Here is a 26,431-nt window from a genome sequence, read left to right on the forward strand (position 1 = left end):
GTCACAGGCTTTCTGGAAATCTAAGTACACTATGTCCACCGGATCCCCTTTGTCCACATGTTTATTGACCCCCTCAAAGAACTCTAATAGATTAGTAAGACACAATCTCCATTTACAGAAACCATGTTGACTTTTGCACAACAATTTATGTGTCTGACAATTTTATTCTTTACTATTGTTTCAACTAATTTGTCCGATACTGACGTTAGACTTGCTGGTCTGTAATTGCCAGGATCACCCCTAGAGCCCTTCTTAAATATTGGCATTACATTAGCTATCTTCCAGGCATTGGGTACAGTAGCTGATTTAAAGGACAGGTTACAAACCATCGTTAATCGTTCCGCAATTTCACATTTGAGTTCTTGGGTGAATGCTATCCGGTCCCGGTGACTTGTTGTTGTTAAATTTCTCAATTAATTCCAAAAACCCCTCTGGTGACACTTCGATCTGTGACAATTCCTCAGATTTGTCACCTACAAAAGATGGCTCAGGTTTGGGAATCTCCCTAACATCCTCAGCCGTGAAGACTGAAGCAAAGAATTCATTTAGTTTCTCCACAATGACTTTATTGTCCTTAAGTGCTCCTTTTGTATCTCGATCGTCCAGGGGCCCCACTGGTTGTTTAGAAAGCTTCCTGCTTCTGATGTACTTAAACATTTTGTTATTACCTTTTGAGTTTTTGGCTAGTTGTTCTTCAAACTCCTTTTTGGCTATTCTTATTACATTTTTACCTTTTATTTGGCAGTGTTTATGCTCCTTTCTATTTACCTCACTAGGATTTGACTTCCACTTTTTAAAAGATGCCTTTTTATCTCTCACTGCTTCTTTTATGTGGTTGTTAAGCCACGGTGGCTCTTTTTTAGTTCTTTTACTGTGTTTTTTAATTTGGGGTATACATTTAAGTTGGGCCTCTATTATGGTGTCTTTGAAAAGTGTCCATGGAGCTTGCAGGAATTTCACTCTAGTCACTGTACCTTTTAATTTCTGTTTAACTAAGCTCCTCATTTTTGCATAGTTCCCCTTTCTGAAATTAAATGCCACAGTGTTGGCCTGTTGGGATGTTCTTCCCACCACAGGAATGTTAAATGTTATTATATTATGGTCACTATTTCCAAGCAGTCCTGTTATAGTTACCTCTTGGACCAGATCCTGTGCTCCACTCAGGACTAGATCAAGAGTTGCCTCTCCCCTTGGGGGTTCCTCTACCTCATTCACTGCTTCCTCATTCACTGCTTCCATTCACTGTATTTTTCACTGTGCAACTAAATTAGGCATGCAAGTTTGTTCATGAGAAAGTCATGTGAGACCGTATCAAAAGCTTTACTAAAGTCAAGATACACCACATCTGATGCTTCCCCCATCCACAAGGCTTGTTACCCTGTCAAAGAAAGCTATCAAGTTGGTTTGACATGATTTGTTCTTGACAAATCCATGCTGACTGTTATTTATCACCTTGTTGTCTTCTCAATGTTTGCAAATTAATTGCTTTATTATTTGTTCCATTATCTTTCCAGGGACTGAAGTTAAGATAACTGCTCTGTAATTTCTCGGGTTGTCCTTATTCCCTTTTTTATAGATAGGGCACTATATTTGCTCATTTCCAATTTTCTGGAATCTCTCCCTTCTTCCATGACTTTTCAAAGATAATCACCAATGGCTCAGATATCTCCTCAGTCAGCTCCTTGAGTATTCTAGGATGCATTTCATCAGGCCCCGGTGACTTGAAAACATCTAATTTGTCTAAGTAATTTTTAACTTGTTCTTTCCCTATTTTAGTCTCTGATCCTACCTCATTTTCACTGGCATTCACTATGGTAGACACCACCAACCTTCTTGGTGAAAACCGAGTCAAAGAAGTCATTAAGCACCTTTGCCATTTCCACATTTTCCGTTATTGTTTTTCCCTCCTCACTGAGTAATGGGCCTACCCTGTCCTAGGTCTTCCTCTTGCTTCTAATGTAGTCGCTGTCTGTGCATTCCCTGTTCCAGCAAAGGTTCGGAGAAGCCATTCCTTCAGGCAGGAGAGGTGGCATTGTGGTACCACAAATTAGCATGCAGCAGGGGTAGGAGAGGCTGGCCCTGCCGACTGTACCAGAGACAGGTTCTGTTCTCCCGCAGCCCATGCTTACTTGCAGTAGCCAGCTGTTATTGACAGCATCCAGCCAAAACCTGTCATTTACTGTTTGTCTAATCTGCAACCAATTTCCCCCAAGGTTTTGGAGCTACAGCAAAAACTGAAGGAGTCCCATCATCAGCTCCGCCTAACTGAGACCCACGTTTTGGGCAGGAAACAAATGGGGGAGGAGTTAAAGGAGGCCCAAGAAAGGGAAACTCAGCTGCAGCGGCAGTTCCAGGAAGAGCAGCGGAAAAGGTGAAAGGAACTGAGATTGTCATGTTGCTGAGGTGAGGGGGTGCTAGTCCCAGGATGCTGGCTGCTCCGGGAACACGCCGGCCTACCATTTACATGGCGCTCTGCCTGGCAGTGGAGATGGGCTGCATTACTGCGTTAGCCTGAACAGGAAATGATGAGTGTGGGCACGGGGATCTCCTCCCCCCCCAGAACTAAGGGTGTCCGCACTGTCACCAGGCTGTGGTGATGGGCACTGTTGACAACCCTAAGGAGGAGGAGGGAGGTGGCAGGGGAATGCTTTTGTCATGGTCTCCCCTACAGAAATCAAAACCCTAGAAAGGGAGTTCTGAGCAGTCCTCTTGGGGTGGTGTGACTTGAGTGTTGCATGGTGTGTGCTGCAAGCAAACTCCACAGGGGGCTGCAAAGGCCTAATGACAAGCAGCAAAAACCTCCAGATATGGAGCAAATATCCAGCCTGCCAGTGTTCTGCTGGGAAGGCATTCCAGTCACAGGGCACCTCAGCTCAGCAAAAAGCCTCCCTGCCCCAGAATGGGGTTTTAGCATTATTATTTCTATATGTAATATGGCAGCACCTCCAGACCCTAACCAAGATCAGAGCCCCGCAGGGCTGGGTGCTGTACAAATACAGGGCACAAGATGGTCCCTGCCCCAGAGAACAGATAGTCTAAATAAACATGATGGCCAAAGGTTGGGAGGGGGAACAGAGAGAGGAAGTGACTTGCCCAAGGTCATGCATCAAGTCGGTGGGAGAGCTGGGTTCTATTCCAGAACCCAGAGAATAAAACCCGGCTCTCCTGACTCCCAGTCCAGTGCACCGGCCACAAAAGCATACTGCTCCTGACTGGAGGAGTAGGTGGATCTGGCAGAGAGGGTTTGCCAGGTCGATAACTCAACAAAAACCTCAATTTTTTAAATTCACCCAAAGCTGCCAGGGACGGTCCAGATTTCCACCAGAGTCTGCAGAACCCAGAGACTTCACTGCAAAAGCTAGGTCCAGCTTGCTGCAGAGTACACAGGGCCTTGGTTATAGTGTGCCCATCGTTATGGAATCTGGACTTCAGCTCCTAGAGCGAGTGAGCAGCAGGCCCTAGTGAGTGATCCAGTTGACTACAGCCTTTAAAGATAAGTTGATGTTACGGACACATACTACGTTCCTTCCAAAGGGGTGACTGACAGGTCAGGTCAATACTACAAATTTTTCTCAGCCTAGCTAAGTTAGTCAGTATGTGAAGAGACCCCCCCACTCAGCCAACATAGTGATGCTGGCAAATCCCCAGGTGCACACACAGCTATGCCGAGAGAAGAGTGCTTCTGTCGACATAGCTGATGTCATTCGGGGAGGAGGTTTACCTACGCTAGCAGAAAACCTCCTTTTTTTGGTATAAGCTGTGTCTACACTAGGGGGCTTTGCCAGTATAGCTATACAGGCAAAGGAAAGGCCATAGAGTTCCACCTTAATCATCCTGTGGATTTTATTTGTTCCATCCTGGCAAAGCCATGGTCCACAGACTTGATGTGAATAATACTTTAGGCTGTTTTCTGGTCTAAGCCTTTAGAAAGTGCTCCCAGCTTTGTGTGTCATTGGAATCATAGAATATCAGGGTTGGAAGGGACCCCAGAAGGTCATCTAGTCCAACCCCCTGCTCGAAGCAGGACCAATTCCCAGTTAAATCATCCCAGCCAGGGCTTTGTCAAGCCTGACCTTAAAAACCTCTAAGGAAGGAGATTCTACCACCTCCCTAGGTAACGCATTCCAGTGTTTCACCACCCTCTTAGTGAAAAAGTTTTTCCTAATATCCAATCTAAACCTCCCCCACTGCAACTTGAGACCATTGGACACTAAGAGTTAGTCACTTTCAGCATTACCAAACGCCAGGGTTCTCCCCCACCCCTCACTGAGTGTGTGTTCTGATGTGATTCATTAACTGCATTATTGAAAGGAGTAACAAAGACTATTGATGAAGGGCAGACAGTGGATGGAGTTTAACTGGAATCCATTATAGCTACCACACTGGCAGATAATGGACAGGATAAAATATGTAGGCATCAGGGCCAAGAGTACAAGAGGCTGTTTGAACCCCGAATCTGGCCCTGAATAGAAAAGTAACTGTGTTTAATTTCTCAAACTGGGAAAGGGGCAGGAAGGGTCCAGACAAATATAGTAAATAGCATTAAATCTACAAGTTTGAGTCCCATAAGTAGGCCCCTACCAAATTCACTGCCATGAAAAATGTGTCATGGACTGTGAAATCTGGTCTCCCCCCATGAAATCTGGTCTTTTGTGTGCTTTTACCCTCTACGATACAGATTTCACGGGGGAGACCAGCATTTCTCAAATTGCGGGTCCTGACCCAAAAGAGAGTTGCAAGGGGGTCTCAAGGTTATTTTTGGGGGGTTGCAGTATTGCCCCGTTACTTCTGCGCTGCCTTCAGAGCCGGGCAGCCGGAGAGCAGCTGTTGCTGACTGAGGGCCCAGCTCTGAAGGCAGCATCACCGCCAGCAGCAGTGCAGAAGTAAGGGTAGCAGTACCGTGACCCTCCCCCCACAATAACCTTGTGACCCCCACACACACACACACAACTCCTTTTTGGGTCAGGACCCTTACAATTATAACACCATAAAATTTGAGATTTAAATAGCTGAAATCATGAAATTTATTATTTTTAAAATCCTATGACTGTGAAATTGACCAAAATGGACTGTGAATTTGGTAGGGCCCTACCTATAAGGCTGAGCAGCAGAGCAGGCACGCAGATACCATGGTGATGGACACAGTATAAGAGCCTAGAGAGACGGTAGCTAATGTTATCTGTATGTCTGTCTAAACATATTGTTAAGTGAAATGAGAAATAGCATCAGCCATAGGCACCAACTTCTGGCACTGTGGGGTGCTCGCACACCCTAACCCCACCATGACTCCACCCTTGCCCCGCCTCCTCCCGCCCCTGCCCTGCCCCCATTCTAACCCCTTCCCCAAAGTCCCTGCCCCAATTCCGCCCCCTCCTTGCCCCTATTGGACCCCTTCCCTAAATCCCTGCCCTGGCCCCGCCTCTTCCCCGCCTCCTCCCCTGAGCACACCACGTTCCCACTCCTCCCCCCTCCCTCCCACAGCTTGTTACTCCTTGAGACAGCCGTTTCACGGTGGCAAGCCTGGGAGGAGAAGCGGGGACACAGCGTGCTCAGGGGAGGAGGCAGAGGCAGAGGTGAGCTGGGGAGGGGGGGTGGGGTGGGGAGCTTGGCTGCCGGTGGGTGCAGAGCACCCACCAATTTTTCCCCGTGGGTGCTCCAGCCCTGGAACACCCATGGAGTCAGCGCCTATGACATAAGCTGTAATGTCTGCATTTACAGCCAGTATGAACATAGCAGGGGTCACTGGCAAAGGGCGTAGTGTGCTGAGATTATAGAGAAGTGTGGGTAAATTAAAGACATGGGGACTGGGCTTTAGTCTTGGAAAACACGTGTGAATATTCAGCCAGCTAGATGGGACAAAGGGAGGAAAGGACTTGGTGCTGATTGGAATGTCCACAGCAGAGATAGCCATTGTGTGACAAGCTGCATGGATAGTACAGTGCATTTCACATCAACAGAGATTATTAGGGCTGTGGAAATATGTGGAGAGTTTTTTGTGAACTCCTAGAGCCTGAGTCGTCCCTTCAAGGACAAGGGGACGCAACCCACTGGGGCAGCTGGATCAGGAAAATCATTTCCCTGGAGGGAAGGCAGGACCCTTGGGGATTCTGCCTCATTGCCATGCCATGTTTTCAGGAAGATCCTGGATCAGCACGCAGAGGAGCAGCTGCAGCAGCTCCGTGGCTTTGCACGCTGGGCAGTACTCTGTGTGAACTCCACTGCAGAGGCTGCCTGGGATGGTGCTGATCTCACCCACTTCCCCGCCAGCTGGCTCTTGTGCCACTGCTCTTGGTGGACTTTCTGCCAGTAGAGTCCTGTAACCTCAGACTGAATTAGGCCCATAATTCCCCACCCCAGCAACCTTTGACAGCACCTGCTCTCCTCATTGCCCCCCACCCCAGCATTCACCAGGGCGTTCAGTACCAACGGTAAACACATTGGCTGGGTGATCAGCAATGAAAGAGTTAACAATGTCAACTTCGAAATGGTCGTCAGTTGGCCTCAGCATTAACTCCCCCTGAGACTGAATGGGGCACATCCCACTACTGTCCCTGCGCAAACTCAGGCAGACATTGCTGCATCAGTCACTGTTGGAAGCTTCCAGTACGGATGTAAACGCCTAGATTATGCCGCACTGTTCTGAAGCAAGGGAGGGGTTCTGTGGCATGTTTGCTTTGGGGTATAGAACAATGGGTAAGGTTAACAAGGTCATTCTGGTCCTGGAGATAATTGGCGGTTTCAGGGAGACTCCCTGTACTGCTAATGGTGAATACGCTTAGAACCATGATATCCCTAGAACTGGAATGAACTTCGGAAGTGCACCTCCTGCAGTGGCTGGGTAGGACCTGCACCTGCTCTCAGGTGAGGATGGACTCTGTGCTTGTCTACACTGGGGAATAGCTTTTCCGCACTGGTTAATCCATTTTGGAAGTGGAATAAGAGCGTCTCCTCGGGGAGCTAGTGTGGAGAAGCTATTGCACTTTACATTCCCTAGCTTATTTCACAACTAACTTTCCCATGTGGCCAGGTCTAAAATAAATCTTTTCCCCATCACAAGGTCTCTGACTCTAGCAATGGCAACATGTGTAGTGGGCACAACACAAAGATATGCAGTTAGCATTTGTGACGCTTCCTGGGGTTACCCAAGTTTGGGAGGCACCTCGCTCCCCTCTGTCCTTGCCGTGGGGAAGCCCTGTCTTTGTCTGCTAGGTTCAGCGCCCCAACTCCATCAGCCATGGGCAACACACGGCGTTCCCTTTGGGCCTTGCAGGTCCTGCTGTCTCTCTACAGGTTAGCAATACGTACACTCCAAACCCTGAGTCCTCCAAGCATCTCCCTGATGTGTCCGTCCACTGGACCCTCAGAATATTCATAGGTTGGCTGCTTCCAAAGAAACAACATACCCTAGTGTCATAAATATAAAGGGAAGGGTAACCACCTTTCTGTATACAGTGCTGTAAAATCCCTCCTAGCCAGAGGCAAAACCCTTTCACCTGTAAAGGGTTAAGAAGCTAAGATAACCTCGCTGGCACCTGACCCAAAATGACCAATGAGGGGACAAGATACTTTCAAATCTGGAGGGGGGGAACAAAGGGTTTGTGTGTCTGTGTGATGCTTTTGCTGGGAACAGATCAGGAACGCAGACTTACAACTTCTGTTAAGTTAGTAAGTAATCTAGCTAGAAATGCGTTAGATTTCCTTTTGTTTAATGGCTGGTAAAATAAGCTGTGCTGGATGGAATGTATATTCCTGTTTATGTGTCTTTTTGTAACTTAAGGTTTTGCCTAGAGGGATTCTCTATGTTTTGAATCTGATTACCCTGTAAGGTATTTACCATCCTGATTTTACAGAGGTGATTCTTTTACCTTTTCTTTAAGTAAAATTCTTCTTTTAAGAACCTGATTGCTTTTTCATTGTTCTTAAGATCCAAGGGTTTGGGTCTGTGTTCACCTGTGCCAATTGGTGAGGATTCTTATCAAACCTTCCCCAGGAAAGGGGGTGTAGGGCTTGGGGGGATATTTTGGGGGAAGACATCTCCAAGTGGGCTCTTTCCCTGTTCTTTGTTTAAAACGCTTGGTGGTGGCAGCACAGGGTTCAAGGACAAGGCAAAGTTTGTACCTTGGGGAAGTTTTTAACCTAAGCTGGTAAGAATAAGCTTAGGGGGTCTTTCGTGCAGGTCCCCACATCTGTACCCTAGAGTTCAGAGTGGGGAAGGAACCTTGACACCTAGCTTACCAGGCACCTCTGATCACCACTCTGCTTAACACACAGCACTTGCATATGTACAGAGTGAAATAAAATATACGTTTATTTAACAGAGATATTCAGGTGGTCACAAGTGGAAGAATTGAAACAAATGGTTACATATAAAATAAAATCCCAGCACACATGCTAGAGCCTGCCCTAGACTTAATTAACTAGATACTCTTCTGTCTAACCAAGTATTTCTCAGCAGCACTTTACAGCCAGGTTGCCTGTGACCCTTTCATGAGACAGACACACTGTCAGCTTGTCTCTGAGATGACGGATTCCATGTGTTTCTTAGGCCCCCAAGATATACCAATCCCATCCTTTGTCTTTATTCATAAACAACTCACCCCCTGCTGTTGGTTTCATTTTGTAGACTTGCTCTCTTCTTTTGCCTGTGGCTCAGTATGCAAATAGGCACACAGTGAGGCGTAAAGCAGAACACACAAATCACCGGATAGGGAGAGAGGTCTCTGTTACCTCCTGCCTGGAAGGAACATTTCCAACGTATATCACCTCCTGGTGATTTTTCTTAACTCCAAGACCTTAAGAGTTGGGCTGTCAAGCGAGTAAAAAAATCAATTGCTATTAATCGCACAATTAAAAAATAAATTGCGATTAATCACACGATTGATCGCACTGTTAAAATTCGAATACCATTTATTTAAATATTTTTGGATATTTTCAAATATATTGATTTCAATTACAGCAGAGAATACAAAGTGTACAGTGCTCACTTTATATTTATTTTTTATTACAGATATACACTTTAAAAAACAAAATAAATTATATTTTTCAATTCCCCCATTACAAGTACTGTAGTGCAATCTCTTTATCATGAAAGTTGAACTTATGGGAGATAATGCCGCCAGCTTCTTGTTTACAATGTCACCTGAAAGTCAAAAAAGGTGTTCGCATGGCACTGTTGTACCCAGTGTTGCAAGATATTTATGTGCCAGCTGCACAAAAGGTTCATATGTCCCTTCATGCTTCAGCCACCATTCCACAGGACATGCGTCCATGCTGATGACAGGTTCTGCTCGATAATGATCCAAAACTGTGGAAACCAATGCATGTTCATTTTCATCATTGGAGTCAGATGCCACCAGCAAACAGTTGATTTTCTTTTTTGGTGGTTCGGGTTCTGTAGTTTCTGCATCAGAGTGTTGCTCTTTTAAGACTTCTGAAAGCATGAGCCACATCTCATCCCTCTCTGATTTTGGAAGGCACTTCAGATTCTTAAACCTTGGGTCAAGTGCTATAGCTATCTTTAGAAAACTCACATTTTGTCAAATCTGCAGAGAAAGTGTTCTTAAAAAGAACATGTGCTAAGTCATCATCCAAGACTGCTATAACATGAAATATATGGCAGAATGTGGGTTAAACAGAGCAAGAAACATACAATTCTCCCCCAAGAAGGTCAGTCACACATTTAATTAATGCATTATTTTTTAACAAGCGTCATCAGCATGGAAGCATGTCCTCTGGAATGGTGGCTGAAGCATGAAGGGGCATACAAATGTTTAGCATATCTGGCACATAAATATCTTGCAATGCCAGCTACAAAAGTGCCATGCAAATGCCTTTTTCTCACTTTAAGGTGACATTGTAAATAAGAAGTGGGCAGCATTATCCCCCGTAAATGTAAACAAACTTGTTTGTCTTAGCCATTGGCTGAACAAGAAGTAGGACTGAGTGGACTTGTAGGCTCTAAAGTTTTACATTGTTTGTTTTGTTTTTGAGTGCAGTTATTTAATTAAAAAATCTACATTTGCAAGTTGCACTTTCACAATAAAGAGATTGCACTATGTACTTGTATGAGGTTAATTGAAAAATACTCTTTCTGTTATCATTTTTACAGTGCGAACATTTGTAATAAAAATAATAATATAAAGTGAGCACTGTGCACTTTGTATTCTATGTTGTAATTGAAATCAATATATTTGAAAATGTAGAAAAACATCCAAAAATATTTAATAAATTTCCATTGGTATCCTATTATTGTTTAACAGTGTGATTAAAGCTGTGATTAATCACAATTAATATGTTTAATCGAGATTAATTTTTTTAATTAATCGCATGAGTTAACTGCTATTAATTGACAGCCCCTACTTAAGAGTATAATTTTCAGGATAGATACATAAATTCTTAAATATTATCCATCCATACATTTCACACTGGTTATGATGACCAATGAGCTACTGGCTCTCGATAGAGATCTCACATGCCACCCTTCAATGAACTGTTATGCAGATATCAGACCCAGGGGATCCCTGTAAAACCCTATGACCCCCTCTGCCAGTTGGCATCAATGGGTCCCTAGGTCACAGTATTCTTAGCTCATTATGATTTCATTGTCTTTCTGATTCACAGTTCTAATGACTAATGATCTTCAGAGGGGGCTTTGCATTTGTAACTGGGCTTGTCTACACCCAAAAATTGTATCTCTTTAACTATACCAGTGTAGTTTAAAGGGTACAGCTCCCCCAGTGTGGATGCAGTTATACCAGAATAAAGGTGCTTATACCAGTAAAGCTTATTCCCATGTGGAAAGGACAATAAACTATGCTGGTATAAGGCGCCTTTATACCAATATAACTGGGTTCCAACTAGGGATTGTATTGGTATAACTACTTATTCTGATACAAAATCTCTGTGTGAACCAGGCCCAGAGTAACTCTGAAACCCTGTCAACTTGACTTCTTATCAGCGGTTGTCCATTGTTGCCTCATTGCCATGACATGCTTTTAGGAAGCTCCTGGATCAGCATGCAGAGGAGCTGCAGCAACAGCTCAGACACTCACACGAGACTGAGACTTTGCTGGCCAAGACTCATGCTGAGCTGCAGGTCAGGTTTCAGCAGCAGGAGGCACAACTGCATATATTAGAGGATGAAAAAAAAACAGCATCAAATGAGGTAAGTTAGACATTGCTGCTCTGGGGTTGGCTGCTTGGGAAGGGGACAGGTTGGTGGCATAAATGATGCTGCTGTTCTAATAACTAACTTCAATACAGACCATCAAGGTAAGAGTCAGTACTTTCCTATCAGCTGATAATGCTGCTGTGGAGAATGTGGAAATGTATGTTACATTGTTATGAAAGATATCATAGAATCATAGAATATCAGGGTTGGAAGGGACCCCAGAAGGTCATCTAGTCCAACCCCCTGCTCAAAGCAGGACCAATTCCCAGTTAAATCATCCCAGCCAGGGCTTTGTCAAGCCTGACCTTAAAAATCTCTAAGGAAGGAGATTCTACCACCTCCCTAGGTAACGCATTCCAGTGTTTCACCACCCTCTTAGTGAAAAAGTTTTTCCCAATATCCAATCTAAACCTTCCCCACTGCAACTTGACTATGTGTGACTCCGTATCCCCACTCAATTTGTATTGCTACCCACTGGGTGTGAAGCAGTTAATTTCAAGCGAATAAGGGATGGGGATGTTGGTGTCATGTGGGCTTGCCTGGGTTGGTATGAATGAACTATCAAGAACTGTCCCCTTACGGATGAACTTGCCTTGGGAGATACAATGGAGGACCAAAGACTGGACATTAACTTTTAATGGCTGGGAGCTGTAGGAAGCAGGACGTGTGAACACAGCACGGCTGCAACTAGGAACAAGGGACTTGGGAGGAGCAGACTGGGATAGAAGATTGCAGCTACCCAGGGTACAGGGGAAACAAGCAGAGAGAGATGAAATCCAGGAGGCTGTGGACAGCAGGGGCAGGTAATTCTGCCAGCAAGGGCTCTCAGTTAAGTTTTGCTTTTCCACACTAACCTAAGGACCCTTTAGTACCGTGTTCTAGTGATATTCTAGTTGACTGGTAAATGTTGGTTTGTTCTGAATAGGTTGTCCTGCTTTCCTATAAATCCCTGCTGGTTGTCTTGCTCCCCAGTGAAGTCTCTACCAGGGGCCAATGCTCATTTGGACCCACTGAAGAGCCACAGTGAGAACAGAGGTGCTGGAGCCAGACGGCTCAGTCTTGGAGCAGTGGAGTTGCAGGGCCCATGCCCAGAAATTGACAACACAGGGTCAAATCCTGAGAGGTTCTGAGCTCCTGCAGCTCTCACTGATTTCAACAGGGATTCCAAGTGTTCAGGATCTCTTAGGGGTCTGGATTAGAATATGGGTGATGTGAAAACAGAGGGAGCTCTCTGTGCTCCCCTCCACAACACCATCTCACCCATCTGGTTAAGGCCTGGTCTACACTTAAAAATTAGCTCCACTTAGCTGTGAAAAAGTCATGCCCTGAGCACTGTAGTGAGAATGGCCTAACCCCTGGTGTAGACATGGCTAGGCAAATGGAAGAGTGCTTCCATTAACCTAGCTACTGCCTCCTGGAGAGCTCCATGGGAGGGTTAGGTGGGGGCAGGATGATGGAACAGGAGAAGGCAGCCCCTTTGCTTTCAGAGCATGGGGGCTTTTGCACAGCAATCCGGGTAGGAGACAATACACCTGGGAGCTGTGTCCCTTCTCTCTGTGTCCCCGCCAGGAGCAACAGGGAGAGCCACATTCTTCCAACTTAGCTAGGAAGAGGCAGACTCCTCCTGTGGCCGTAGCGAGGGCAGTTTCATTGGAGTGGCAAGAGCAGGATAGACTAGATCTGATTGTTCCATTGTCTGGTTACTGGGGCAAAAACGAGGCTTTATGACAAAGAAGCTGTTGAGGCCAGAGCCGGGAGCACAAGGATTGAAAGAACGTTTTCCGTCCCTGCATTTTTTTAAAGATAAATTCTAAAACATGCATCTGTTTTTCAGCATCTCCATTGTCAAAAAACCAGTCAGAACCTTTCAGAGCAGCTATCGCTGTTGCAGCAGGAGAAGGAAACCCTCCACGAGGAATATCATCATCTCCTGAAGCAGCTCGACATCTACGTCAGGTAGTTACCAAAGCAGCAGGGCCACGGAGGAATGAGGTTGCACCGCAGCTGCACTGTGTGACAGTGGAGTGGCTTATAGCGTAAACTTTGGTCTCCCGTGTAAAATACAGTCAGCACTAAGATCTGCTTTCAGCTGACATCTTCAGACAGAATCAGGTGGAGTAAATGTCCCACTTCTGCAGCTACTTCATTCTGTGTTCTTCCATTCAGGAGCTGAGGGTGGTGCAGGTGACAGGCACCACGTAGTCAGGTGGGGTCTCAGCAGGCGCACACATCACTGGTGCTGCAGGACCTTCACTGGCTGTAGAGCTCTTTAGACATTTTTCATCTAAACCAGAGGTGGGCAAACTACAGCCCGCGGGCCACATCCAGCCCGCGGGACCCTCCTGCCCTGCACCTGAGCTCCTGGTCTGGGAGGCTGTCCCCCAGCCCCTCCCCTGCTGTGCCCCCTCTCCCGCAGCCTCAGCTCACTGTGCCACCGGTGCAATCTGCCCAGCCTGACCCGGTGCTCTGTGCTGCGCAGTGGTGCGACTGGCTCCAGCCAGGCAGCACGGCTGCCTGTCCTGATGCTCTGGGCGGTGCGTCTGCAGTGCTGCCAGCCACCGGTGCTCCAGGCAGCGCGGTAAGGGGGCAGGGAGCAGGAAGGGTTGGCTAGAGGGCAGGGGAGTTTGGGGTGGTGGTCAGGGGGCAGGGGTGTGGATAGGGGGCGGGGCAGTCAGAGGGCAGGGATCGGGGGGTTGAATGGGGGTAGGGGTCCCAGGGGGGCAGTCAGGAAAGAGAGTGGGGGTTGGATGGGGCGGCAGGGGGCAGTCAGGGAGAAGGGGTGGTTGGATGGGGCAAGGGTCCCGGGGGACAGGGGACCGTCAGGAATGAGAGGAGGGGTTGGATGGTGTGGCGGGGGGCAGTCAGGGGCGGGAGGTCCGGGGGGCCATCAGGGGACAGGGTGGGATGGATGGGGCAGGGGTCCTGGGGTGGGCTGTCAGGGAACCTGGGGGTCAGATAGGGGGCGGGGGCCAGGCCAAGCCTGGTTCTTTGGGGAGGCACAGCCTCCCTTAACTGGCCCTCCATACAATTTCAGAAACCCGATGTGCCCCTCAGGCCAAAAAGTTTGCCCCCCCCAATCTAAACGTTTTTTGACGGAAAAGGCCTTTACAATCAGATTTGAATCAGACTCACAAAACATTCCAGTTTCAAACAAGTTCACAATATTGGAGATATTTGATTTTGGTTGAAATTTTTTGATTTTTTTGAAAAACTTTTTGAAACAAAAATTTTGAATTGTTTCCAAAATGTCGGGTTTTTTTCGGCGGGAACAAATGCACTTCTGTCATGTTTTTACTCCTTCCCCTGTTTCTTCCTGAGCATCTGCAATTGTCTGCCTGATGGTTTCCAGGTGGAGTTGAACGTACTAGTTTTGACCTATACAGCCTACACTACACTGGCTTGTGTCCTGCTTTCCTGAGAGATGCCTCTCTGGGCCACCCTGCCACGGCTGTTCTCAGCAGAGACCCCGCTGGCATTAAAGAGAGAGAGTTACCAGTACGCCGTTCTCCAAGAGGCAATCTGCTTTGCCTCATTACATCCAAAATGGCCTAATTCCCCTGCAAAAGCCCATCTACTTGACAGGGCATTTGGGGAAGTGTGGGATGGGGGATGTTCTGCTGATTTGATTTCTTGGCTGTAAGCTGATTTACTGTATTGTGTTGTGATGTTGGGTGGTTATTTTCCAGCAGCTGGTTGTCAGGGCACTTACAGTCTGTATGTGGGCATGTTTCTGGAGTTCAGTCTGCACCAATAAGTGAATAAATTGATGAAGATTTTAAGCAGCAAGGAAGGAGAAGCTCTGACTGATTATCCTGGGAATGGAGGGGTGAATGCAGAGCGCAGAGTTCACTGCCGCATTACCCCAGTGTTCTGCCAGTGTCACTCCACAGGTTTCAGGGATTGTAAGTAAGACCAAGGTCGCATAAGGAGGAACTGAGCCTGGCATCTTCAGAACCAAAGCTGGGAAAGGGGAGATCGAAGTGGTTGAAGGTTCATTCCAGGTTTATTAAAACTAGACAGGGTGGGATTTCTGTTTCTCCTAGTCTCCTGGGGAAGGATTGGATAGGACCCTTCTAGGAGCCAACTTGTGGAAAGCGTGGGCCCTGCTTCAGAAACTGGTTTCTGATTGGTTGAAGTAGTAGCTTATTTAAAAACAAACAAAAACCAAGATGGGCAGACCCAGACGTTAGGTAGAGAGACAAGGGCCTTGTTACTGTGGTTTGTGATTTTGGATTCGTGGTCAATAGGAAGATGAAAAGTTTGTGGGCTCATCTCTCAACAATCATGCACCCCACCTTAGGGTGCGGTTCCCGAGGCCAGCAGGCTTCTGTCTGTGCTAACAGAGATCATAGGGCTCTGAACTGGGCCCAGAGGTTGGTACCGTTTCTGGGGCACATTCAAAGGCTGGCTTTTTTTACCAGAATGGGGGAACTTGGAACCATTTCAGAGAAACGACAGTATCAGTCAGTTAGGCTGGTCACTCAGTATTTGGACTGGCTACATTGACCCCACAGCAGATCCACTGGCTGTATTGTTCTGCCTGGGTACTATTCTTCTTCCTCTCACCCCTCCCAGGATTGTACAGATTCCATGTGGCAATCTGAGCAAGTGCTAGGCATCTAGTGTATTGTTCTTCGTGTAAAAAAGCAGTCAAGCATTTTAATAGGCTGCTATTTACACATCTACCTTCTCAGGAAACACAATGAGCGGCAACTCCGCCATAAAGCCAAGCTCCGCAGAGCCAAGGAGACATTTGTTCATGAAGTGAAGCAAAGAGATGTGAGGATTAAACAGCTTGAAAGTGAAATTGTGCTGTCCAGGAGCCAGACGGGAAAGGTGAGGAAGCAGATGACAGAGATTTCCACTGTGGGGCCGCTGCTCCAGGAGGGTCCCAAAACGGAAGCTGCCCTAGCAGGGTCACTGGCATGCATGCCTTAGGAACTTTGCATGGCCCAACTGTTCGGATGGAGGCTTAGCTCATGTCAGGCATTGTGCTCATGTGCGGTTCAGGAATCTGGGAGCCAGCATGGGCAGCTAAGAGGTCAGCAGAGCCCATACTATATAAACCTCTGTGAATAACTTGCCCCCCCAAACTAGACATAGGCTCCAGTCCTCACCGAGGCAAACAGGTTCACACAAAGGGATTGTCTAGACCAAGCTTGTTCGGCGTTATGATGAGCCCACAAAAGGACAGTGTTTGGGAAGCGAAGTCACCTCGTGTTTGAACCACCCAGCCCAGTGCTTAACTTGTAATGAAATAGGTGCCAGGGTTCAAGCAATTTCTTTACATCCATAACCGACATGGCAGGCCCAGAGGTGCCGGGACTATGACCTGCCAAGCCGAGAGGTGCCAGGGGCACAAATTAAGCCCTGCTCCTGCCTTCCAAGCTTTTTGCTGCTGCATTTGCCTCAAACTTTCCAGAAAAGCGCTACGCAGGCATACAATCCAACACGAAACGTCAGACAGATCGGTTCAGTGTGGATAAAGTCGGGGAGGTGAAAATCAGGCTAATCAAGCTATGCTTGTGTAAGCCTGAGCAATGGAGAGAGACAAGCATATCTCAGTGCTTAGGAGACAGAGGCTTCCTGGGTACCATAGATCAGTGGTTCCCTGTCTGGTTTTGGAGGAGCCCCAGTCAGTGGCTTGGCAGGTTGGTGACCCCTACCGTATCATGCCATACCCTAATACAGTTGTCATCATCTTGCTTTCTTTCCACCGTTTTTCTCCATCTTTTCTGTCTCTATTCTCCTTTTATTCTTTTTTTGTGCTTTAGAATTCTTCCCCATTGCCCATTTCCCCAGCAGGCCAAGTGCGGCTTGAGAGGGCTCAGGGCTCATTTGGGCAGGGCTGCATGCACTCTTTCAGTTGAGTATAGTGCCGCAAGAGCAGAGCATCAGCCAAAGCTTGCAGCCCCATGCACAGCTGAGCACATGAGGGGCTGCTGAAGTAGTAGGGGTGAGTGATGTCTAAGGATTGTTTTAGTGAGGTGGGACAGATGTAGGCTGAGCAGCTTTCTCTTCCCACTCCTACCTGCTCCTCTGGGGTGCCTCTTGTGCCTTCAGTTAGCCTGAGGTGCCCACCTTAGGAAACATACCTCAGATGAGGTTCCATTTACAAATTCTCTTAACATACAGGTCACCCTAGTTTCTGGTGTTCCTGTCTCCACTGAGCACATTGCGGTTGCACCAGGAACAGATTTGGCCTGTCGCATTAACTGATGTATTTTGTGTATTAGAAATCCTTTATTTTAAGGAAATGCAATTCCCTATTATTTAACAAACCCAAACTGCCCATGTGCAGAGAACCCTTCTCTTGCGGTGGGCCTACCAGAGGAGGGCAGTGGTGATTTTACTGTGACTGGTGCTGCCCAGTAACTCACTGTTGCCTGGCCACAGTAGAAGTTCCTGGAATACCCAGTATTACTTACTGAGACTGAGGTTTTCTGAATTAATTTGCCCTTTTCTGCAAAAACACAGGTGCCTTGGGGAGAACTCTATGACTGGGACATGTGTGGGATTGTCTCACGTCTGCTTCTGATGGTGTCAAACATTCTTTCCACCTGTCCATCTGAAATGCCATTGGACAGGTGCAACTACACAGCCCTTTCCAGGCCACATAACATCAAAGACAATACATATTTTATAATCAGACCCTGGATGGTGACCTCCTTTACACAGCACTTCGAGATCTGTGGATGAAAAGTGCTATATCAAAGCTTATTGTTTCATCCTGTTTTCTTAACCACAGGAACATGCATTGATCAGACAGATCACCACGGAGAATGAGAATTTGCTCCAAGAGAAAAGAGAACTCTTACAGCAGCTTAATGAACAGGAAGAAATTGGACGGAACAACAAATGGATCATTTCCACAATCCAGAACAGGTAGCCATTAATGCTGTTACAGAGAGCGCTCCTGGGCCAGAGTTCAAAGTTAGCCCTTTTCTCCCATTCTGTGCAGCGTCACTCCAATGAAATCCTCGTTCTGTGCATGGATACAACTAGGGTAGCGCAGTGATGAGGCAGGCAGCTGCTCTTCATGCCTAAAGGATGTACTCAGGCCACTACACGGGAATAGCTGCTTTGAAATGGCCCTGCCTCTGCTGCTGCATGGAACGTGACTCGGTGTAAAACTGCAGGGGCAATATGTTTGAAGGGTTTAAAGGGTTGTTTGAGTTTCTCAGCAGAGAGATTGAGAGGAAATGCCCCTTTGAAAACAGAAAATGGTTAGGGTGAAGATTCATGTGCAGAAAATAAACTGTGCCCTTTCTGTGTGACCTTCTCAGAGTGCAGTTCCTGGATGAAGAAAACAAGCGACTCCAGGAAAGCACCCTGCAGCTTTCCGGTCAGGTTGGCATTCTGGAGCGCACTCTGAGGAACATCCACACCCACAACTTAGAGGTGAGATGTGCTGCTTTTCTCCAAAAATGGGCACATCTGAGGAATTGCTCCCTAGTTCCTACCAATGTACCTCAGCTTTAACCTGGAAGAACCTCTTCTAGACTCCACAGGAATTTTTGGTACATATGTCCGTACAGGACCAGACTTTCAAAAGTGAGTAGTACCCACTGCCAGAAGGGGAGGTGTATTGTTAGTGGCCCAGTTCCCTAGGCATTGGACTGAGTCCCACAAACTCATTTCATAAATGACACCCTCCAGAGATTGGCTGGTAATGTCACTCTTGATTAGCTGAATTGGAGCCAGTGGTCTAGATGTGCAAGGCTTTGTGGTTCATTTCCAGTCTGCTGACACAGCCAGTGCCCATGTCTGTTGTGTTATTAGGCCACCTGTCATCGTGACAAAGGTATCACTTTTTCTTACCTTTGTTCTTTTTTGTTTTTCAGTCATTAAAAATATCCCAGTGACGTGTAAGGTCGGGAACCAGGAAAATTTTTTTAAAAGTGGGTAATTTTAGATATTTTACACAAATGACCCCAAAGTGTCAAACATGGGAGCCTAAATCCCTACCTCGGCATCTGAAGAGGTGTCCTGATTTGCAAAGGTGCTGAGCACTCCCATTTCCCCTTGCATGGACTCAGGACCTCTGAGAATCAAGCCATTTATTTGACTGGGATTTTCAAAGTTTAAATTAAATAGGAATTGAGTGCTTAACTCCCTTAGAGACCTTTGAAAATCACAGCCTAAGGGCCTCAATATATCTGAGCCATGTCTACACTATAGAGCCTATATCAGCATAGCCCCCTAGTGTAGATGCAGAACAGGCTGACAGAAGAGTTTTTCTGCCGACACAGCTACACCACCTCCCCAGACGGTTAGCCCGGTTGACAGAAGTTGGCACAGTAGTGCCTTCATTGGCGGTTTTGCCAGCATAGCTATGTCAGGGCGGGGTGCTCGCAGCCCTGCTGCCCAGAGTGCAGGCAGCATGGCGAGCTGAGGCTGCGGGGGAGGAGGGACAGCAGGGGAGGGACCAGAGGCTAGTCTCCCCAGCCGGAAGCTCAAGGGCCGGGCAGGACGGTCCTGCGGGCCGGATGTGGCCTGCAGGCCGTAGTTTGCCCACCTCTGGCTCATGCCCTTGCATTGAACTGTTGTTGTTAGGAAAAAACCCATCCTATAAATAACATCCCTCACACCCCACCAACACACACACAACATATGTCCCCTTGAGGTGTTTCATCTCTTTGGACTTCTCTGTGTCTGTGATTCCTCGTGTTCTCTCTATAAATGTTATATTAAAACCTTCTTTGTCTCTCTAGTTTGTGAATGACGCACTTGCAAGCATTGATTGCCTAGAGCATCCTTCCTACCTTGGATCTGTTTATTTTTCTGGTTCTCTTTCTAGGACATCAGGAGCATTGGCTTCTCTGAATGCCAGCTGCTAAGTAAGATGTTGCCACGTCCAAGCACAAGGTATTATAAGTAAAACCATACAGGCAGTTTGTCTACTTACTAATAGTGAGACTAGTCAGTGTATGGGGAGAAGAAAGCTGTGAATTGTTGTTTTCCAAACACGTGCTCCACCCTTTCTTTTATTCAGAGATGTGTTTTAGTCATGCTGTGGGGAAAAAACAGTAATAAAACAATTATATAAAAGCACATGGTACACAGAAGTAAAACTCCAGAAATACATTTTCCAGCTCCACATGATTTATGGGTGGTAGTTTAAGTGATAACATAATCGTACAAGACTAAAGATGCACTGTCAGCTACATACACAGTGGAGTTTCAAAATCTTTATCCCTTGGCCCATGCATGCACAGCTCTTTTTAAGAGATACGATAATAGATAATAAAATAATTTGAATGAAACCAGAAGACAGCTGGTCTGTGCCATCTAAGCTCACATTTAAATCACTAAGTGTAATACTGATGGATAACATTCCTCAATTGTTATAGTTTTCTTCGCCAAGCTCAGGAGTACATGGTGCAAATTAATGTCACCGGATTCTGTTGCATCCGATGAAGTGAGCTGTAGCTCACGAAAGCTTATGCTCAAATAAATTGGTTAGTCTCTAAGGTGCCACAAGTCCTCCTTTTCTTTTTGTGAATACAGACTAACACGGCTGCTACTCTGAAACCAGTTATTTCACTGTTACTCTTGTGCCCCACAGGTGGTGCTAAAACTTAGGGTTCTTCTTCGAGTGCTTGCTCATATCAATTCCAATTAGGTGTGAGTGCGCTGTGTGCTTGGCCATTGGAGAATTCTTTACCCTAGCAACATCTGGTGGGTTAGCTGTGGAGCCCCCTGGAGTGGCACCTTCATGGCGCTCGATATATACTCCAGCCGACCCAGTGCCTCCTCAGTTCCTTCTTACTGCCCATGACAGTCATTGGAACTGTGGAGTCCTGCTTCACTGCTCTCCACTCTCCCTAGCATATACCTCATAGTTTAGTTAATAGTTATAGTTAGATAGTTATAGTTGTTAGTGTTAGTGGGGTTGGGGGGTCCCTGATTTTTCTCTTGGGCTCATGCCCAAGGCTCCGGGATTTAAGCCCTGCGGTTCCTGCTCTAATCCCATGCCAATGGGCGACCCCCATGAAGTGTCTGGGGGAGTCTCATCAAGCAGAGAAGTGCAGGATCTGTGAAGGGTTTAGTCCCTGGACTAAGAAGGAGCGGGACTTTTGTTTAAAGCAGCTCTTCATGGAGGCGGCTCTTAGCCCTCAGCCTCCTGTGGTGCTCCAAGATCCGGCACTGAGCACCTCGGTGTGCAGCGCCCTGGCGGTAGCGGTAGGACTTGCACTGCGGTTGGACTCTGACAGAGACCTGCGGCACCAACGCTCCCCGGCACCGCAACCAACATCATCGGCCCAGCCGATGCTCCCATTCTCCTGGCCAGAAGCGGCACCGGAAGCTGGAAGAGGCTGACCCACCTCTAGCTTCCCTGGAACCACCTGCGGAGACGCATCCCGCAGGGGAGCATCTAGGGGCACAATCTACGGCTTCGGCACCATTGACTCCGGCCCCCAGGGGAGAACCGTTGAGTCCGGTGCCCCTGGCGTGGTTGAGGTCCAGTTGCCGTCCACCCCGGATACCTTTGCGGCTGCAAGGGATCTTATTGCCATGAAGGCATCGGCATCCCCTCAGCCTCATGCCAAGGCACCGGTGCCTTTACGTGCGGCACCATCCCGGGGCAAGCTGGCCCTAATCCACCCCTCAGCACCGTTGGTCAAGCCGCGGCACCAATCCCGTTCTTGGCACTTTTCCCGCTCCCGACGCCACTCACAGTCCCGGCACCACTTTCCCTTGCAGCGCCGGTTGTACCTGCAGCACCGCTCCGACTCCTGGCACCGGTCCCGGTCACGCCACCGGTCTGCCCGCTGGCTGCCATCCAGGAGCAGATCCCGGACCCGAGACTGCTCTCGACGCCGGTCATCATCTTGGCCCAGGTCCAGATCCAGGTGCCGTTCCAGATACCGGTCCAGGTCCCGGCATTGCCCCCCAGCGTTGTGACACCACTCCCAATCGCCTCATCAGCGTGCCTCGGCGCAGATCCGCTCAGCACCACCATGGCCCTCACATTCCACTTCTCATTCTTCGGGATCAGAGGCGGGGTCACGTTTCTCGGAATGCCGCCATTTGGACCGTAGCCACCTGGAGTCAGGGGCTGGGCATTGGCAGGAGCAGGGTCTCGCTCAAGGGCCCACTCAATGCCTATTCTGGACACTCTGGGTGTACCACCAGGCCCAGGGTGCTCCTTCTGGGCTTCTCGATCAGCCCCATCCGAGCCACGAGTGCCAGAGGCTACTGCCAGGGGGCATGGAGACTGTGGTAGCTTCTCTCCCCGCTTCAGGACCTCCTCCGACACCAGTTCCTGGTCCGGGCACTGAGGTCGCTGACACAGGACAGCTGGGCCCAGCTCCGCAAGAGGCCCTAGATGACCCTCTTCTCCCCCGTGGCCGCCTCCTCCTCCTCCCCGACGAGGCGGTGGCAGGCACTGCAGTCTCGGGTCCCCCTCCGATAGACCTCCATGCCCACCAAGACCTCCTGCACAGGGTGGCACAGAATATGAACCTGCAGGCGGAGGAGGTGGTAGAGGTGGAGGACCCTGCGGTAGATATTCCGTCTGCCGAAGCTCCATCAAGGGTGGCCCTACCCCTTATTCGGACCACCCAAACCACCGCCAGAACACTCTGGCAAACTCCTGCATCCATTCCCCCAACCGCTAAGGGAGTGGAGCGGAAATACTTTGTCCCAGTGGCGTAGCTGGGGGGAGCGGGACAGTGGCCGCTCCCCCTCTGAGCGCAAGTGGCGCCTCGTCAATGTCTTGGTGCCTTTTAAATTTCCCCCTGCGGAGGGAGCAGGGGGAGCGACCCAGAGAAAAGGCACCACCCGCTGCGGTGCGTTTACTCCCCCGGCGGCCACCCCCACTCGCTCCAGGCGTCTTCGGCAGCACTGAAGGCCCCGCCGCCGAAGACCCGGAGCGCCGCCAGGGGAGTAAACGCGCCCCGTGGCACCCTTTTCTCTGGGTCGCTCCCCCTGCTCCCTCCGCCTGGCTGTGCGGCTGCTTTGTCCCCTCGAAGGGATAGGATTATCTGTTCACACACCCACAGCCCGCTTCGCTTGGGGTGGCATCAGTGAACGAAAAAGAATGGCATGGCCAGCAGCCCCAATCAAAGGATGCTAAGCTCCTTGATTTGTTTGGGCGCAAAGTTTATTCCTCGGGGAGACTTCAGCTCAGGATCGCTAATCAGCAGGCGCTCCTGAGCCGTTACAATTTTAACTCCTGGAACTCTGTGCTGAAGTTTAAGGAGTTAGTACCTCCTGAGTCCAGAGAGGAGTTTGAGGCTTTAGTGGAAGAGGGCAAAACAGTGGCACGGACCTCGTTGGAGGCCTCGCTGGACGCTGCTGACTCCACCGCATGTACTTTGTCCTTAGGGATCGCAGTGAGGCCTATCTCCGGGCTGCAAGCCTCCGGCCTGCCACCGGAACTTCAGCAAACACTGCAGGACCTCCCCTTTGATGGAGAGGGCCTGTTTTTGGAAAAGACAGATTCAAGGCACAAAGCCTTAAGGACTCAAGGGCGATAATGAAGTCCCTGGGCATGCGCACACCTGCTACCCAGCGGAAATCCTTCAAACCCCAGCAGCCGCAACAAGGCTCCTATCCTCTTCCTTGGCCGAGGCAGGATTTCTATAGGAGGCAGGGGTGTTATGACAGAAGGAAGCCCTCCAACCACCAGTCTGGACAAGGCCAGGGCCCGTCCAAGCCCTCATCGGGCTCAAAACAGGCCTTTTGAAGAGACACCCGAGGACGATGTATTGGACCTCGTTCAGGATCCTACCCCACCTTTCTTGAATCGTTTATCCTGTTTCCACAGTGCTTGGTCTCACATAACCACAGACCACTGGGTCCTCTGCACGGTCGAAGGGGGATACTCTCTCCAATTTTCTTCCTCCCCACCCTCCTTCCCCATCCCTCGTCAGGGACCCTTCTCATGAGCAACTCCTTATTCAGAAGGTTCAGACGCTCCTCGCCATTGGGGCGATCAAGGAGGTTCCGTGGGAGCTAAGGGGCAGGGGGTTCTACTCCCGATATTTCCTAATCCCCAAGGCAAAGGGCAGGCTTTGGCCCATTGTGGACCTGCGTGGACTCAACAAGTTCATGGTAAAGTTGAAGTTCCGCATGGTCTCCTTGGGCACCATTATACCTTCCCTGGATCCTGGAGACTGGTACGCCACCCTTGACATGAAGGATGTGTATTTCCACATAGCGATTCATCCAACAGACAGACACTCCCTCCACTTTGTGGTCAACTGTGAACGCTATCAGTTCATGGCCCTCCCCTTTGGTCTCCCCCCACCCCCTCCACCCCCCCGAGTGTTCACTAAATGTATGGCAGTCGAGGCGGCCTTCCTTGGTCGACGGCAGATGCAGGTATACCTTTACCTCGACGACTGGCTTATCCAGGGGCTCATCAGAGAACAGGTGCAGTCCTACTTCCGCTTGGTCCCAGACACGTTTAGTCGGTTACGCCTCCTTCTCAAAGTGGCAACCCAATCGGGGCGGTTCTGTACTCCATGCAAACATGAGCCGGCAGTTGGAAGCTGTGAGCTTCTAAACAGGGTTTGAAATCTAGAAGCCTCTGTTCATTGGCTGAGCCTTAGTCAGGGGGCGGGGCTATCAAGGAGGCCAGGGCTTTATAAAGCAGTGAGCAAGCGACCAGGGAGCTTTGCAAACGGGGGCCACTAACGGAGTTTCGAGAGGGAGTTGGGAAGGGTGCAAGGTACATTTGCCATTCTTTAAAACCTTTAAACTATAATCAAAACTTCTTGATTTAAACAAAAACCCTATCATTAACCTAGGTAACGGTAGGAGAAAATGCAGGCAGAAGCCCAGCAGCCGAGTGGGGGATATCCTGTTTATTGCGCTCAGTGTAGCATGTATGATTACCTGCCCTGTGGGCGGGTGGCGTATGTGTGCATTCGGTGCAAGGAGCTCCTGGCCCTCAGAGACTGTGTACGGGCTTTGGAGGCCAGGGTGGCAGAACTGGAGGAGCTAAGGGAGGCAGAGAGGTGTGTTGATGAGGCTTTCCAGGACACTGTAGATTTGTCCCACCTCTGGTCAGACAGCCCCTGCGCTGTTAAGGAGGATGAAAGGCCCAGAGGAGAGCAGTGTGACGGGGTTGGGGCTCACCACCATAGCGCCTCTTGTTGGTAACTCTGGGAATTAGCTCAGTCCATGTGGAGCGCCCTCCGCTAGTGGTGTCCCGTCCATCTCTCGCCCTCTGTTGGCGTCTGGACCCGCGTTGCTCCCTTCTCGCGGCGTCCTCTTCAGGACACTGCCCTCCGGCAGTGCCCCCTAGTCCACCTTCACCCCCTTCCAGGGGGGGTTAACAGCAGTCTTTCTGCTTCGCCCCAGCCACAGTGGCCAACCACACCCACAAAGTCTAACCCCCTTCTGTCAGGGGTCGGGTGCAGTCCGCTATGGCCACTTCTAACGGCCGGGTGTAATACAAGGGGGAAGGGGGGGGACCCAGGCCCACCCCCTACTCTGGGTCCCGGCCCAGGGACCCTCTGGCAGCAGCCTCCCTGCCCTCCTTCGCTTCCCTTTGGCCCCTTTGCACCTTGTGGGTCCTTCTATCAGGGCCTGCAGCCTGGCAGGTACCAGGCTGGAGTTCCCTTCTGCTCCCTCGAGCCTCCCCAGCACTGCGGTGTCCCAGGTGCTGGTCTCCTCGCTCAGGAGACAAACCTTCCCCTTTGAAGGTCTGGGAGAGACTGACTGCGTCTTGCCTGGGCAGCCTTTATATAGGGCCTAGCCTGGCCCTGATTGACTGCCTCCTGCTCAGCCCTGATTGGCTCTCTAACAGGCCCTCCCTGATTGGCTGCCGCGGTGCGCAGCCGGTCTAGCCTGCTGTAGCCCAATCTGGCATGGGAATGCGGCCGCCGCCCCATTACAAGCAGTCAACCGAAACAGAGAGAAACTTTCCCATAGTTGGGACCCTCCTTCCAGATGATGCTGGGGTATCCTCTCGCACTGAGGTTACCTCTCCGGGCGAGGGAACTCCAGTCATTAGGAAAAGGCAGGTGTTAGTAATGGGAGAGTCGATCATTAGAAACATAGATAGCTGGGTTTGTGATGACAGGGAGAACCGTATGGTGACTTGCCTGCCTGGTGTGAAGGTTGCGGATCTCTCGAGGCATCTAGATAGACTTATGTGTAATGCTGGGGAGGAGCCAGGGGTCGTGGTACATGTAGGTACCAATGACATAGGGAAGGGTAGGAGAGACGTCCTGGAGGTCAAATTTAGGCTGCTAGGAAAGAGACTGAAATCCAGGACCTCCATGGTGGCATTCTCAGAAATGC

The 26,431-nt window shown here is 49.0% G+C and overlaps 1 protein-coding gene across 5 annotated transcripts in view; it reads left to right on the forward strand.

The window, feature by feature from the left end:
* CCDC30 (coiled-coil domain containing 30) overlaps positions 1–26,431 on the forward strand; it is a 137,710-nt gene that overhangs the window by 103,021 nt on the left and 8,258 nt on the right. For 4 of the 5 annotated variants that reach the window (XM_073316525.2, XM_078849308.1, XM_073316527.2 and 1 more), the window contains 7 exons: positions 2,214–2,371; positions 10,999–11,164; positions 13,005–13,126; positions 15,865–16,006; positions 17,919–18,055; positions 18,457–18,571; positions 19,971–20,038. In XM_073316525.2, coding sequence (XP_073172626.1) covers positions 2,214–2,371; positions 10,999–11,164; positions 13,005–13,126; positions 15,865–16,006; positions 17,919–18,055; positions 18,457–18,571; positions 19,971–20,038 — 908 coding nt within the window. Of the gene's footprint in view, positions 1–2,213; positions 2,372–10,998; positions 11,165–13,004; positions 13,127–15,864; positions 16,007–17,918; positions 18,056–18,456; positions 18,572–19,970; positions 20,039–26,431 lie in introns of those variants that run through there. The other variant, XM_073316528.2, reaches the window with a different exon arrangement.

This window comes from Lepidochelys kempii, chromosome 18 (assembly GCF_965140285.1).
Source record: "Lepidochelys kempii isolate rLepKem1 chromosome 18, rLepKem1.hap1, whole genome shotgun sequence".
NCBI lineage: Eukaryota > Metazoa > Chordata > Testudines > Cheloniidae > Lepidochelys > Lepidochelys kempii.